At 40.9% G+C, this 16,800-nt stretch overlaps 1 protein-coding gene across 33 annotated transcripts in view; it reads right to left on the bottom strand.

The window, feature by feature from the left end:
• Positions 1-16,800, bottom strand: part of TRPM3 (transient receptor potential cation channel subfamily M member 3) — a 938,690-nt gene that overhangs the window by 55,368 nt on the left and 866,522 nt on the right. For 30 of the 33 annotated variants that reach the window (XM_030919577.1, XM_030919573.1, XM_030919579.1 and 27 more), the window contains 2 exons: positions 14,764-15,015; positions 7,124-7,298 (listed from right to left, as the gene is read on the bottom strand). In XM_030919577.1, the coding sequence (XP_030775437.1) occupies positions 7,124-7,298; positions 14,764-15,015 (427 nt within the window). Of the gene's footprint in view, positions 1-7,087; positions 7,299-14,763; positions 15,016-16,800 lie in introns of all 33 variants that reach the window. The other 3 variants (XM_030919569.1, XM_010362923.2, XM_010362926.2) reach the window with 1 other exon arrangement.

Genomic DNA, 16,800 nt, shown 5'->3' with positions numbered 1-16,800 from the left:
GTCCTCATATGATGCTAGGCTTTCTGCCCCCTGAGCTCTTATCGCTGTTCCCTTTTTCTCCTTTTCCCCTGAGTCTTCTGGAACCCAATTATCACTGAATACAAACTCCTCTGCTTTCTTGTACCTTTTTTTAAATTTTTTTTTTGAGACAGGGTCTTGCTCTGTTGCCCAGGCTGGAGTGCAGTGGCACAATAATATGTCACTGGAGCTTTGAACTCCTGACCTGAAATGGTCCTCCTGTCTCAGCCTCCCGAAATGCATGGGCCACTGCATCTGGCCTTCTTTCTCATGTTTTTATGAGTTCACTTCCCCATTTTCTTGCCTTAATTAAAATCTATCTTGCAGGAAGACACCACCTCTCTGTAACCTTTACAAGTAGAAGTTGCACATTTTCTACATTGTGGTTCCCAGAGGTAATGTCTGCATTTTTATTGATACTCTTTGCCTTTTCAAAACCACTGTTTTTTACTCTTGTGCAAAAAGCCCTTTCTTTTTTAAGTTTCAGGGCATCTTGATCAAAGTCTTCCCGTTCACACTTTGTCATTGTGAACAACTTCAATATCTGCATTGATAAACACAGAAGAATCTAGCTTCAAGATACTTGACCTCAACTCCAGCATGTTCTAGAACCCATCCTCATAGCTACCCCTGGACCTTATCATTATTCTAAACTGCTTCACCTCTTAATTCTGAACACCAATTTACTATTCCCTGACCACATTGTATCATCATAGCCTTCAGGATCTTTAGTCAATGTAATTGCTTCTCAGGCTAGAAGTCTAGTCCTTTGATTATTTCTTTTTCCTCTGGGGTTTTCACCAACTTTATACCTTTCTTTTCCCTTCATCTTAGACCTCACAATGTGTAACTTCAAGAACCCTTGCAAACATCTTTAATAGCCCTAGTCCCTGTTCTCTCTGCCATGTGGGCACAGCAAAGCCTCAATCTTGGATTAATCCAGCCATTTGTCTTTCCTGTACTATATCCGGGTGCAGAGTCATGACTGGGAAAATATACAACTTATCTATGCAAATAGGTGGCCCAGAGCACTCCTGTGATATGTACCAAGTCAGTGACATCTGCCATTTTCCTAGTGGTGATTACAAGACATCACTCTTCTTAGAGCTCTACTACATGGTGCTTTCTCTGTCCCTCCTGCCCCGCTGATACATATACAGCACTTCTCTCCCTCTTCCCTAGTAAATGCTTTGTCCGCTGCTCATTTACTCTTACATCACTGTAATTGGTTTTTGCACTTGCCACTGAAATAAAAATCCCCTGGCAAAAGTCACCAGTGACTTCCTGAAGGACTAACTAAATGGACTTCTGTAAATATCCACCCAGTTGGGCTTTTCTCTTGCATTTGACACTGTTGACCACTCAGTATTCCACTCTGGCCTTCTCTTCTCCCTCTACTTGTGCCCTCTGGTAAGCTCACCCACCATGGCATTAACCATCATGGTGGTTATATAGTTGATCCCTAAATCTCTATCCCCAGTCCAGCTTCTACTGAGCTCCAGAGTTCTATGTGCAAAATAGCCTTCTTCATGGTTTTCCTGGAATTCCCATAGAAACCTCAAACTCGATTCAATCTTGACGGAAAAAATCCCCATACCCCCATAGTTCCTTGTCCCAGATTCTCTATCTCAGTGAATGACATCACCCTTTAGACTAAGCCAGAAACCTTGGTATAATCTCCAGCTCCTTTGTTTTAAATCCTCTTCCGCTTTTCCCACTATCACCCTCTGCACCATCTGATTTCTTCTCAGGTTCTTTTGATTGTTCCTTCCTAAAATTTCATCCTGCCTGTTTCCTCCATTCCAGCTGCTGCTGCATTAGAAATTTCCTCTCACCTCCTACCTCAACCCCTCTTATGGACCTTCCACATTTTTGCTTGGGAGCTCTGATGAAAACATACATCTTGATCATGGTACTATTCTGAGCATGGAGTATAAGTCCTCCAGGATCTGTACCCCATCTCTTTCCTCAGACCCTTCTCTCCTACTTCCTGTCTCTTGCCTCTTACTCTACCATCAGCCATACTAAAGTATCCATTGCTCCTGGAACTTTTTATACTAATTCGCAGTTTGGAAGGCCATTCTCCCCTCCTTACACCTCCTGCTCTCATCTGCCTGAAACATCAGCTCATATTGTGCAGCTCACCTCAACCCTCCCTTTCTCTGCAAGGTCTCATCTCCCACCCCAGGTAGAACTGACTACCTTCTTTGGCTCCATCCCTACACATGCATTGTCAGTGTCAGCTGGCCTTTCCTGGACTGTAAGCTCCTTGAAGACAGTGCCTCTGTCACAGGCATCTCTGTGCTCTGGTTTCCAGCTCATAGTACAAAGAAAATAAATATTCATTGACTGAAGAAAGAACTCAAAGTGGAGTCCAACCTGTGAGAAAATGCTAATTAAATGTTATGACAATAGAACAAGTGTTGATCAAAACCGTGTCCGGAATCATCACAAAGGCCTGTCTGCAGATAGCTCTGTTATTAGTAAATCCTGAAGCTTCAGTTTGTATTAGTAAACAAGTCAGGTGGGTATTCTCTATAACGTGAGCTGACTTTCAGGGACAGAAAATGAGGATGGTGCCTTATATTGGCTTGCTTCCTTAGCAATTTGTGAAAACAAAACCCAACAAAACAATTCTCCCTTTCCCAAAAGTTGGCACTGGCTCAAGTTTTCTTTTCCAAAATACTTTCTTTGGTCAAGCAACACTCCCCACACTATAGCTGTTAGGCATTAGTGTGCTCTGAATCCATTAGAGAAGGTCAGTCCAGAATACTAAATAGATGCACAGCCCTGAGTCTTGAGAACTGGCGTTTCACAATTGCAATGCATAACAATAGTCATCTTCTTCGTTCATGCTGCTCTAAGCTTCACCACAAGCAGGCGTACTTTAGAGACTGGCTCCTTGAGCTGTACTGATTTCCACATGGGAACTGAGGAACAATTAATTTGAGGTAGAAAAATAATTCAGGAATGTGTTTTGGCTTTACATGCACACATATGACAAAAACAACACTTTAAATTCAGTCAACATCACAGAGACAACATGGACCCAAAAAGCAAGGATTTTTTTTTTCATAGCAAACCTTTGTACTAAATATATACACACATAAATAAAGCAAAAACAAAACAAAAACCTTCCTACCCCAGACTACCTACTAATTTTAGATGGAAAAGCCCTAGGCAGTAAGAAAAAAAACATAACCCAGGCATTAAGTAGATCGCATAGTTAATTTGGAGTGAATGGAAAGGGCTAGATAATATTAAGTTGTCATGGTAGAAAGTAAGTTTTGGACATTCTGCTTTCACATTACTATCTAAACTTGTAAAAATACTCAGAGAAGCAGAAAGGAGGACTAAATTTAGACCCTTACTTAATGCATTCAAGAGCATGATTCATTTTTCTCCTGCCCTGGTACAGCCTGGGGAATCTGAATATACAGCCAGCAGCACATGGATGCCCTGTAAATAAATGAAAGTCGTATTCATTCAGGGGCTGGAGAAAGCTAGAGACACCCCATTTTCCCTGCCAACAAAGGTACACTTCTAGGCACCTCACACACCAGAATGCAGAACCAGATTTCTAAGCTGGCAAGAGTCCATCTAATTTTAGCTTTGCTCCGGCCTTGGCATGAAATGCTGCTGGGCTGGAAATGAATTCTGCTGCTCCTCTCTTCTAAGTGGCTTTTCCCCTCAAGCTCCAGTGGGATCCTGACCAGCTCTTAGAGGCCATGTCACATGGGTCACACAAATGAGACTACCCAAAAGGGTGTCATCATTTGGTAGCCATGCATTTAACAACCCGGAGCCCAAGTTGCTTCATGGCAGCCCTTAGGTTGGGTCTTGGAGAGCTAGGAGTCTGTATAGCAAACACGTGAGGACAATCTTGGGCTATTTGAAAGACACCAAACAAACCGACAAGGAACCAACCACACAACAACAGCAAGTTGCATTCCCACGAATTAAATCAGGGCGGTAGGCATCATTTCCGGGTAGGGCAGACAGTCACAGTCCCTTCCCCAGGTTCCTTATCGTCTGCTTCCAATCACATTCTCTCACTCTCCTCCGCTTCCTAAACCCAAAGCAAACATTTCAGTCTCCACAGAGAACTTGGATGAAGGCTGAACTATCATTTGTGTATAGTCCAACACGGCTTAGAGGTGAAAAGCACCTAAATTATGTTGTGACTTTACAGCGACTCCATTTTCTTTCCTTTTGGTTTAGTTTTAAGCACATTTGGAAAGTAACCTTACAAGTTTCATTCCAGTATCTTAGGCTTTATTGATCTTATCGATCTTTGGTCTCTGTGTTTGGAACAAATAACAGAAGAAAAGGTGGAAGGCATATCAAAAATCTGTAGTAAGGTAACATTGCCTCCCAGAAGTGAGAGCATCAAAGCCGCCCTCTCTTCTGAGGTGTGTGATTGATGTTAAAAACCCACCCCAAGGGCCCTATTGTACATCCATATACGTCCAACCCAATTAAGAAAAAGCATTTTCCCAAACATGAAATGGGCTCAGCAATTCTGAAGTAAAAAACAAAAAGAGTTAGCTATGGAGCACGTGCATTCCGTTAGAAATGAGTCAGTCTGCGAAGGTGTGTTTGAATGAGCAGCACTTCAGAAGGCCCACCAGGGGTACACCCACAGGATGGGACTGGCAGACCCGGGGCAGGGCTGTGGGTCCAGGCGGATGTGAGATCCGATCAGCCTGAAAACATGCTTCACAAATCAACCTGGGCATGACACAGAAAAGAGGCAGGACATCATAGGGCAGCATAAAGGATTTGTGCCTTTCTCAAATAGCTTGGTAGTTGGGACTCCAGAGCAGTTCTGAATGACCAGGTAGGGCAGTCACCCAACCCCCACTGGGCCCATCCAGGGCCATAACATGAATATCAAATCATTGGGAGGATAGGAATATTCAATGACTTGGGCCAAATGTCATGACAGATTTTGGGGGCAGCCTTCTATATCCATTTGAGAAAGGACAAATACTCATTAGCACTAGACAGAAAACTGGCTGATTTAGCTTAGAACAGTGGCTACCATTGTAGCACTTTCAGAACATCGAAAAGGAAGGTGAGTGGTTGGGGAAGGGCATCATGAAGGCTGCATCTATCCAAGGCTGGGTCAGTTATACATTGGGATTTGGAGTTGAAATTTATTCTCACACACGTAGAGCTCCACAGATCTAATTAACAGGGTGGGAAATCTATTTTCATATTTCACTCACACAAAACACTTCTTCTCTGTCTCCAGGGGGTTTTCAAGTTCTAAACTACAATCAGCCCTTCTTTTAAAATGACAATAATAAATCCTCTTATTCAGCCATATGGTGGTGTGTGTTGCACTAGGCTGGGTTCATAGTACAACATCAATAAATGGCCACTTGTAGAGGGACAGACAGAATCCCATTTATAAAACACACTTACACCTCCCTCCTTCTCCCATCCCAAAATGGAGCATTGTCAAAACATCCCTGGGGGCTCAATCTCTTTCTGGAGCAGAAAGGAAAACTAAAAAAGGCAAAATAATATAACTAAGTGGAAAAACAATTTCTCGGGGGCAAATAGCACATTTAATCCCTGAGGAGAATGGTCATAGGTGGGTTTTTAAAAAGTGTTGTTTCGCCTTTATGGACCATTTGAAAGCAGTCTCTCAAAAGGATTTTCCCCAGTCCCTGGCAAGCTGTCTTGGTGAAGGCTGCACATTGTCAGCCAAAGGTATTACAACCAGGAGATGGAGTTAAAATTCTTCCTCAGTGAGTTGGCTAAGTCTCATGAAACAAGTATTTGTTCCAATTAGGTGTTCCAAAAAGTCTTGATTGCCTTAGATAACGCATTTTGAGAAGGAAAGTGTGTTTGTTCAAAATCCATCGTGGAAGAATAAATGACGTACTGGTGTGTTCTGTTGCCAAGGTACACATCCTCTTCACAGGCCTGGAGGACTCACACTCTTTGCTGCCTTGTCCCTGTTTTCCTGGTCTCAGTCCTACCCGGGATGGGCAGTGGGAGGAGGCATACTAACCAGTCTCTGCTCCTGCTCTTAATAAGCTATACTACCTGGTTATGTAACCCTAATCCATGTCCACAGTCCAGGGCTCAGATGGCTGGTCTGTCAGCAAAAAATGTCTGAAAAATGTTAATTCAAAAATGTTGGAGGGATGTTATTTCCAGAACTAAACTCCTCAGGGGAAATGAGAAATTGTTGCTCCTGGGATTCAACTCCTCCACACTGAAAGATGTTTCTTTAATGATGCTTTCTTCCCAAAAAATTTCCCAATGCCTGGTGTGTCCTGACATTTGGTCCAAATAAAATCCTGGAACAGACTCCTAGGATACAACTATCTTCAAACTCCATACAAAAGGAGTGTTTATTACAGAGAATCAGCATCTATTAGGGCATGAAACCTTGGGGGCCTGCTGGCGTTCATTCCCCACACTGAATTGTTTCGTAATATAGATACTATTTTCTTTTTGGCATTTATAGCAAGCAACTCAGTTTATGACCTAAGGCATTTTCCATACTTCCAGGCAATGAATACTAGCTTCCTATGAGTCTCAATAGCACATAATTTAAGACAGTGGGAAAGGGAGCTGGAGAATAGTTTCCAGTGCAAGAAAAATACCATGCAGATGTTTGCCCTTACTCTTGAATTCTGATGGTGAAATTGAGCATTGTTTATGTGTTCTGAAGTCCAACTCAAGAAATTTATTTTCTAAAGGCTGGGGCTGGTGGCTGGGGTAGAGGTGGGGAGGTAGTGACATAAAGTATTCCTGATACTGAAATATTCAACACATGGCCCTGGGATTTTGAATCATAAAGTAATTTAGATCTTTTTAAGTGGTTCGTTTTTTGATGAAATTTGGCATACCAGATGTCGATTTGTGTCACAGAACATGACATACGTAAGAAACACCCAAGAACTACTTTGCTAAAATTGTATATTCACCTTCTGTAATTTTTTTTCCTCCAAGATAGCAAGCTAGGAATCAGTCCTCTATCTTGAGCCATTTATTGAGAACAAACAAATGAACTTGGAAAAGACACAACCGAATTGAATTTAAATACCTGACTTTGGTGTATGAGAATCATAAACTTGCTTACGGTCTATCTGGTCCGCAAACACTTCCCCATAAATCATCCAATAGGGCATGTAGAAGATGTTCTTGGCCAGTTTCCATGATGGCTCCTCATTGGGAAAAAGGATGGCTTGCCTGGCAACTCCAAAGCTCATCAGCACCACCAGCATGATGATGACAAAGTACATCATGTCTATCATCTGGAAGGGTGGGGAAGCAGAGGGAGAAACAATAGAAAACCCATATGATTGAGTGTTCTTATAAATGCTGACAATGATGGGAACCTCTGGAGGAGGTCCACTTTCTAGACTGCTGGTAAGGGATGTTTAGACAGGCAGTTGTGTCCAGATAAGAAGATGCTTGGTCTATTGAAGCCAGTGTCCACAGAATTCTATCAGTGATTCAAAAAACCGTTTAAAAAGTGCAACACAAATGAAGCCTCGTCATTTTTCGTTGCTGTCTGTAGGACCGAGTCAAGGCTAGGCATAGGAGTCATAGAAATGGAAGCTTAGGCCTCTGTGTGAATCAGGTGCTTTTTCTCTGCTCCTGGAGGAGGCCAGGGTCCTCTTTGGGTCTCTTTATTCTTAGAGAAATTGGAATTGGGATAGTTGAACTATTCCAAGAATGACTGCAATGCTGTAAACCTCCTTTCTAAGTTCTGAAAGGCTAATGAATAATTGGAAAGCTCAAAAAACAAAAAACAAAACAAAAAAAAAAACCACAAAAATAAACTGCTTATAAACAAAGCTAGGATAAACCAAATATCCATTATATTCTTATTCTTGTGACCCCACCCCACTGCATAGTATTCTACCACCAACCAGTCTCTCAGACAGAAATGTTGTTTGTATACCTCTCCTGCAGTGTATCCCATTGGCTATGGAGGGTGTTTTCTTGGGCATTAGAATCATGCACCCTAATGAGTCAGACCTGTACCTGCTGTAGAAATGATGGATTTTCATCTTGACATGTTTATAAAATCCTCCAGGCTGCTCTCTAAAATAATGTTATCTCTTGTTCCTCTTTCTTCCTTGTTTCTTTCCATGATGTATGTTATTTGGGATCTGTTTCTTAAATGCCAAATTGTTTTCCTTAATCACTTAAAATATTAAAAAGATGAGGATGCAATAACTATTGATTTTTCCTGGCCAGAACCCATTACCTCCTCCTTTTATACACAGTTTCTACCCAGTATGGCCACAAGGTAGGTGTGTTTTCCAAGCTACATTAAATATGGTACTGGCCCCAGCAAGAGTGATAGAAGGCAGGGATGTGACCAAGACAGGCCAACCAGAATCCTTTTATTGGCTTTGCTTTGTTTTGTTTTTAACTAAAGCTGGGAGAAAGAAGTTCCTTGTGTCTCTGTAATGGGGTGAGTTCATTGTATTGGACTCTGAGTCCTCTGCCAGTGAAACTGACCAGAGCAAGAGAAAGAGAGCAAATCCTGACAGTGGTTGGGTCCCTGCTTGTAGCAGCCCCTAAAGCCAGTTTCATTATGCCCTTCAGTAAGTCAATATATCCCTTCTAGGCTTAAGCTAGTTGGAGATTGGTTTCTATCGCTTGCATCAAAACATAGAATACAAAAGACTTTCTCTTAGATGTCATACTTCCTGAAGGGATGCCCATCCACAAAAAAAAAAGCCTAATGCTAATTTTATCAATGATAATGGAGGCCTCAAATTAGTCTTACAATTTTATTTTTTAATTTTTATTTTATTATTATTATTTTTGAGATGGAGTCTTGCTCTGTCACCCAGGCTGGAGTGCAGTGGAACAATCTTGGCTCACTGCGACCTCTGCTTCCCGGGTTCAAGCAATTGTCTGCCTCAGCCTCCTGAATAGCTGGGATTATAGGCGTGCACCACCATGCCTGGCTAATTATTTTTGTATTTTTAGTTGAGATGGGGTTTCACCATCTTGGCTAGGCTGACCTCGTGAGCCACCTGTCTCAGCCTCCCAAAGTGCTGGGATTACAGGCATGAGCCACTGTGCCTGAGTCTCGCTCTGTCGCCCAGGCTGGAGTGCAGTGGCCGGATCTCGGCTCACTGCAAACTCCGCCTCCCGGGTTCACGCCATTCTCCTGCCTCAGCCTCCCGAGTAGCTGGGACTACAGGCGCCCGCCACCTCGTCCGGCTAGTTTTTTGTATTTTTTAGTAGAGATGGGGTTTCACTGTGTTAGCCAGGATGGTTTCGATCTCCTGACCTCGTGATCCGCCCATCTCGGCATCCCAAAGTGCTGGGATTACAGGCTTGAGCCACTGCGCCCGGCCTCAGAACTCTTTTAAAGTGAGCAAGCCAGCTGTGTCGAAACAGTTTTATAGGAAACATGGGTGTGTTTTTCATCCTCTCTCTCTTTCTCTTATTTTATAAAATTCTTTCATCATTTATTTACAAAAAGTTCTATCAATGAAAAAGCACACATGGGTCCTTCATGTTGTGTTTATTTACATTGATTAAAAGATGGGTTGGGAGAGGAAGGTTTGTGCTCATGAGATTTAGAAGCTAGTTTGACCTAAGGAAACTCAGCCGGTAAATACAGAAACTGTTCTAATTTAATTTCTCAGGGTTGTTTTTGTTCAGATTGATTGTGCTGTCTATCCAGAGGGTCAAAACAATCAAAGAGAAGAAACATTCTTCCCAAACACTTAGCTTCATATATTTCAAAGAAGTCTTAGCTTTCATACAAATACCAAAATCTGATAGAGTGGAGTGCAGAAATAGAGCATTAGTAATGGGAACTGGGGCTGGCCACCTCTTTTTAAAGCTAAATTGTCCAGTTGGTTCAATATTAAGAGAGATGATTCTGTCCTAATCTTGTAAATATCTTTCTGTTGTGTTCTACAGAAGAGAGCATATAATATATATAATATATAATGTGTATATTATATATAATGTACTATATATAATATATGCAATTACATAATGTATTATCTGTAATATATACATTATATATTTTATACTCTGCTGTAGAACATACATAATATATACATTATGTTACATGATATATACATATATGCATTATATATAATATACACATTATATAGCTTATATATGTACATATATATTATACATTATATATAATATGTGCATTATATAATATAAAATATAGATAATATACACATATGTATGTTATATAATATGTATTATATAACATACATTATATAATACATTGTATATAATGTATATATAAGATATATTATATATATATATATATTGTAGTGGTTAAACACATGTACTTTGGTGTCAGAATACCTGGGTTTTCATCTTGACTATGCTAGTAAAAAGCTACATGGAAAAAAATCCACACAAAAAGAGTAAAAATAATTACAAAAACAAAATAAAACCTTTCTTAAACGTTATAAAAAAGAAAGGAAAGACAAAGAAATATAGCTAGGTGTCCTTGAACAAGCTGCTTAATCTAGTTTTATTTGTAAACTAGGAATAATAACACATTTATTTTATGAAGATTAAATGAGTTGGCATGTGAAACAACGTGGTAAGTTCTTCATAAATGTTAACGTATTATTGTTATTAGAGTTGGAAGGAGGTCAGGCTGTGGAGTCAGAGAGAAATTTGAATCCTATTATTGTCCCTTGCTTAGTCTCTTGTTCAATTGTTTATTAAATTATTAAACACAGATACGAAAACCTATTTCCGGGGGTATGATGATGACATGTCTGACATGGTATCTGGCACACAGCAAATGATAGCTATTATTATTGTTTTTATTCTGAATTATGTAAGTGAGCTTAGTACTAGGCTTAGAGAATTCCATTGAGAAGTGGAATATGGAGGAAAGGAGTGAGGATTTTGTTAAGTGGTTCTGGACCAGCAGCAGATCAGTGGGAGTCTTTCCGGATATGCAGGCTTTCCGTGCTGTGAGGCATTTGGTGTACTGGCTTCTTATATTATGCAAAGACTCATAGTACCAGTTTCAAAATGGACTCCTGATGATTGTGTGTCCAGGAATCTCATCAGCTGTCTGTCCCTAGGCCACAAGGCAGGGACTTACTTGGCTGTTTTGTGCTGAATGGGAACTCCCTAATGTCAAGAGGCTTTTGGTATAACACATCTGGGCACATTTTCTTAAGTTCCAGCCTGGTAGTCCATCTGGCTCACTGAAAAATTCTATAGGCATATTTTATGTACCTTCTGGATCAGTGCATCAATTATTGAACTGATGATCTTAAAAGCCTCTTGAAAGAGAAGCAAAGTCCCCAAATATACTCATTTTCTACTTATTCTTGACTGATAAATTAAGTCATTCATAAGTTAAAAGGCAGAGAAAATGCAGTGCATTCCTCTTGCACACTCCTGAGTAAGGTTTCATTCTAGTCAAAACTGGGATAATTATGCCATTATTAAGATGATAGACGTGGATTTTAAAGTAATCTCACTGCATTAGCATAACTTTAGTTATTCCAAATATATAAATGCTACCAAGGCTTTAAAGGGTAATATATTTGGCTTGTTTGGGTCTTTTCAGATTTTATTTGTTAAAATAAAATAAGGTAGCAATCAGAAAAAAACAACCAATCTGAGTATGTAATCACAGAATGCAGTAATTCTCAACAGAGGCCAATTTCATTCCCTGGGGGACACGTGGAGATGTCTGGAGACTTTTTTGTAGTCATAACTGCTTGTGTGTGTGTGTGTGTGTGTGTGTGTGTGTGTGTATGTGCATGCTACTGGCATCCACTGGGTAGATACTGCTAAATATCCTATGATACACAGGACAGCTTCCTAAAATAAGGAATTATCCAGCCCGCAATATCAGCAGCGTCAAGGTTGAGAAAACGTGGCCTAATTTTATAACTATTATAGTTCTTTGCCTTCATTGAGTCCACTTGAAAATACATTTGAGAATCTCATGAAAGCTTGTCCCCTCTGTCCAGAAAATTCACACACCCACACATTTTTATATATAAATTGCAGAGAGGGTCCACAGATTCTACCTCCTAAGCCCTATCCATAGACTCTAAATCTAGACTCTCTGCTTTTAGACAGGAATTTTCACCACAATCTCAAATTCATTATTAAAGTGCACAGAAGATGATATAACAGGCAGTATAATGGAGTAAGATACACATTTTTTTCCTAGTCAAAAAATCCCCAATTGAACTGGGGTTCTGTTTTGGGTAAGTAACTCAAGCTCATGAATTCAAGTTTTTTTCTCTCTAGAATGAGTTTGGTGATATTTGCCTTAAACAATGCTGGTGTTATAAATACCATTTGTACAGTAGGGTTAAGAATACGGCATAATAATTATACTCACCAATTTTTCCTTTTTTTCATTGTATTTAAAAAATGCAATTTGAACATAATGATAACAGATATAATTTGTCAACCACCAGCTATGAGCCAGACACAGCTGGTCATTTAGTATGTATTATTTCTAATAATTATAACAATAACCCTATAGGATATGCATTTAGTATACATCACTACTTTAGAAATGAGTAAACCAAATCTCAAAGGGGTTTAAATAAATTGCTCAATGTGTTATATCCAATTCATTTTGAATTCAAATTCTTCCACTCTTAGCATGAGTTTGTCAGTGATTTTGTAGGAAAAGTCGTGGTTATTTAAGATTCATTTCAGTAGAGATACACATACACATACATACACAGAGCTGTTCCATAAATATTGAGTTAGCAATGATATATATAGTAAATCTTGAGTAATAATAATAATATCAGCCAGGCGTAGTGGCTCACACCTGTAATCCCAGCACTTTGGGAGGTTGAGGCGGGTAGAACACTTGAGGTCAGGAGTTTGAGACCAGCCTGGCCAACCTAGTGAAACCTCGTTTCTAATAAAAACAAAAAACTAGCCTGGCGTGGTGGCAGGTGACTGTAGTCCCAGCTGCTTGGGAGGTTGAGGCAGGAGAATTGCTAGAACCCGGGAGGCAGAGGTGGCATCACTGCATTCCAGCCTGGGTGATGGAGTGAAACGCCGTCTCAAAAAGGACATCTATTAACTGATCGTTGGTTTCAATGGCTCAAGTGACGTGAAAGATATTAGCAAAGAGGTTTTTCTCTATCTTTTTTTTTGAGAAGAAGTATCTCACCACTGTCTTGAACTCTGGGCTCAGGTGACCCTCCCACCTCAGGCTCCCAGGTAGCTGGGATCAGAGGCTCATATCACCACACCCTGCTAATTTTTCTTTTCTTTTCTTTTTATTTTTCTTTTTTTTGAGACAGAGTTTTGCTCTTCTTGCCCAGGCTGGAGTGCAATGGCATGATCTTAGCTCACTGCAACCTCCGCCTCCCGGGTTCAAGTGATTCTCCTGCCTCAGCCTCCCAAGTAGCTGGGATTACAGGCATATGCCACCATGCCCGGCTAATTTTGTATTTTTAGTAGAGATGGGGTTTCTCCATGTTGGTCAGGATGGTCTCGAACTCCTGACCTCAGGTGATCTTCCCGCCTCGGCCTCCCAAAGTGCTGGGAATACAGGCGTGAGCCACGGCGCCCAGCCCTAATTTTTCATTAGTTTTTGTATCATCAGGGTCTCGCTGTGCTGCCTAAGCTGGTCTCAGAGTCCTGGGCTCAAGCGATCTGCCTGCCTTAGCGTCCCACAGTGCTGGAATTGCAGGCATGACCTACCGTGTCTGACCAGGAAAAAGGTTTTACAGTAAGAGGTATTCGTCATGGTAGAACAGATGTACTTGGCTTTTCCACATATATCTTGTAAAGGTGAAAAGGGGACACACTCAAAACTGGAAGAACTGATTAAAAGTACCCAGTTCTGGCTCCAGGCTCTTATTCTTCCTCTAGTGAGTTTTGAGAGGAAGCTCATTTACTGATGCACTCCCAGATGCACATGATGCTGTCCTCCTAGGGTTCAGTCTCTATGGAAAAAGTGTGGAAACTGGTGTGTGGTCAAGGACTATTGGAACAAGTCCTCGGCCATTTGTAGGGCAGCATATTAGCTTGCTACCTGGGATTTTTTCTTCAAGAATTTGATAAGTAGGAGCATCATTCCGGAACCTAGTTCTTAATAGACATCATTTTCCAGTAGTGTAACAAACACATGATGCATGATAGAACTGAATGTTCAATTCAAACCCAACCCAACTCAGCTCAGCGCAAGTAAATTATATTTTTCTTTCCTTTGTGTAGGGAAAGGCATTTTCTAGAACTTTATTTAAAAACACAGGATCTTTAAAAGATCTGTTAAAAATTTGTAGTGGAGACCCATTCCTTCTCCAACACCCAGCTAAAATGTAACCTCTGTGTGCTTTTTCTGATCTATACTATCTTTTCTATGGTTTTGTTGTACTTTATACACACCTCTATTACAGTATTTTTCACATGGTATGGTAATTCCTCCCTCCCTCCCTCCCTCTCTCTCTTCCATCAGTTTTAATCTCATGGAAAGAACATCTTTGTATACCCAACTCCTAGTTCAGTGTCCAGCACAAAATAGATGATCTTTATATATTTTTCAGTAAATGAATGAGTGACTGATGGATAAATTACCCAGTTTTGTATATAGATGTAGTCAAACCCCCAAACATTCAGAAGGAATTTATAAAATAAAACGCCTCTAGGGCCATCTCATTTAGACTTTGATAGTAGGCCCAAAAGAATTATTTCCCTCTATCTTTTATCACCACTCCTCCTCTGAAAACTTATAACATGGAATCAGAAGACCCTGCTTACCATTTTTCCAATCATCATTACATATGGGCCCAAATACTTGTTCACGCCGAAGATGTCTAGGAGACGGATGTACCAGTAAATGATGTTCACGCAGTAGATGACCCTCCCGTCGCTCCTGAAGGGCTGGTCTTGGAGACGAAGGATCATTCCGACAGAGAACAGAAGGATGGCAATGAGGTCCGTGACATTCCAGTACTCCTGCAGCCACACCTTCACTTTCTGTAGCAACTTCCCTGGCTCTGACATCAGAATCTATAAGGCAGGAAGGAGAGCGGGGTTAGGTCTGGTTTCTGTCTATATTTTCAGCCCAGTTGGGAAGTGCTTGGTCTGTTGGCTGATGTTACTAGCTTGCTTTGTCTACCTATATCTACTTAAATACTTGCATGCTATAAAAGTCCAATTGAGCTAAGCTTAGGCGATTATTCAGCTGCAGTATTCCAAAGGCACATATAAGCAATAATTTTGATTCTTTGGGTGGTGGTAAAATTCTAAGACACACATAAGAGTTTTGCTATAAAATGATTCAATCCTAGTATGCTGCAAATCTCTGAAGTCTCCCTTTATCTCAGTAAACAGTGCCACCATATTGAGTTCCTCAGGCTGCTCACTTGGGAAGACTCTTCCATTTTTCTCTTTCACATCCCACATCCTCTGCACCAAGTCCTATCACCTCTATTTCTAAATGCAACCTAGCCAACTACTTCTCACCACCTCCACTGCTGCCGCCCTATTCTAAGCTCCATCACATCTTGCAGATTGCAGCAGCCTTCTAACTGGTATCCCCATCATCCTCATTGCCCACTTACCCTCAACCCATTTTCTGAGCAGCACAAAGAATGATATTTAAAAGGCTGGATCTGTAAAGATCTGGCTGGCGATTACCAGGTTATACGCATAGGTAAAAGCTCATCAAGCTCCACCCTTAGGAGTTGTTCAATTATAGATAAATTATACCTCAATTAAAAAAAAAACTTATGAGACAAATGAACAACAACAGAAACTAAAGCAAACGATCATAATTGTATGCTTGAGCTTTCTGATGACGTCCATTACAAATAGTGAAAAATCCAAACTCTTTACGGTGGCCTCATTTCACATCCCACCGTATTCTCCCTTATTCTCTACCCTACAGCCATACTGGTCATCTCTTAAGCATAACAAGTTTATTCGATATTCAGGATGCTTGTACTTATTCCTTCTGTTCATCACTTTCTTCTCCCAGATCTATATTTGGCTCCTCTTCATCTTCAAGGTCTCCAATCAAATGTCCCCTTTTTAGGAAGGCCTTTTTTGACTACTTTAGCTGCAGCAGACTTCATGTCCCCAAGTCACTCCAATATATTACCCTATTTATTTTTTTGGAGTTTTTATCACTATATGAAATTGTCTTCTGTATGCTTGTATATGTATGTGTGTATGAGTATGTGTGTATGCCTGTCAATCAGTCATCTATTTATTCATCCATCCATCTACTCTTCTCTCTTTCCTAGACTGAAACTCTGAGGGCAGACCCTTTGTACCCCAGGCCTGTTACATAATAGAAACTCAATACATATTTGTCAACAGACTGACTGTCGTGTAGGCACTAAGAGCAATTTCCAGTCCCTTGCATATCCTAACTCCTTTGTGGGACTCTTGCCTTACCTTAAACTTAGAGGGGCTACCACACATGGGTCTATGAAATTCACAGCTGGACAGCAGGAGTTGCACCCATCCTGTACCACAGACTGCCCCAGGATGTGAGAAGCCAGGGAACCCCACTTACTGAAGCTGCACCAGGACCACCTTCCTCAGTTGCTGGTGTTTGCCTCTGAGGATTCCATCTCTTCAAACCATGACCAACCCCTTTCCCCACCTCAGAACCTCTCAAAGGAGAGGAAAGATTGGAGGCTTGTGTGAATCCTCATGTCCACTATAATGATTTACCTAATCCCGAAATACTAAGGAAGACAGGTTGTGGTAAGTTAGGGCTGGGGCTTGGAAGGCTGAGCAGGGTACCAGGAGCTGCCTGGGATCCCTGTTTTTCATAGGCAGTGT

The sequence above is a fragment of the Rhinopithecus roxellana genome, chromosome 16, assembly GCF_007565055.1.
Source record: "Rhinopithecus roxellana isolate Shanxi Qingling chromosome 16, ASM756505v1, whole genome shotgun sequence".
Lineage (NCBI taxonomy): Eukaryota > Metazoa > Chordata > Mammalia > Primates > Cercopithecidae > Rhinopithecus > Rhinopithecus roxellana.
Note: the sequence above shows the minus strand (reverse complement) of the source record. Positions and strands in the feature narration are given on the sequence as shown.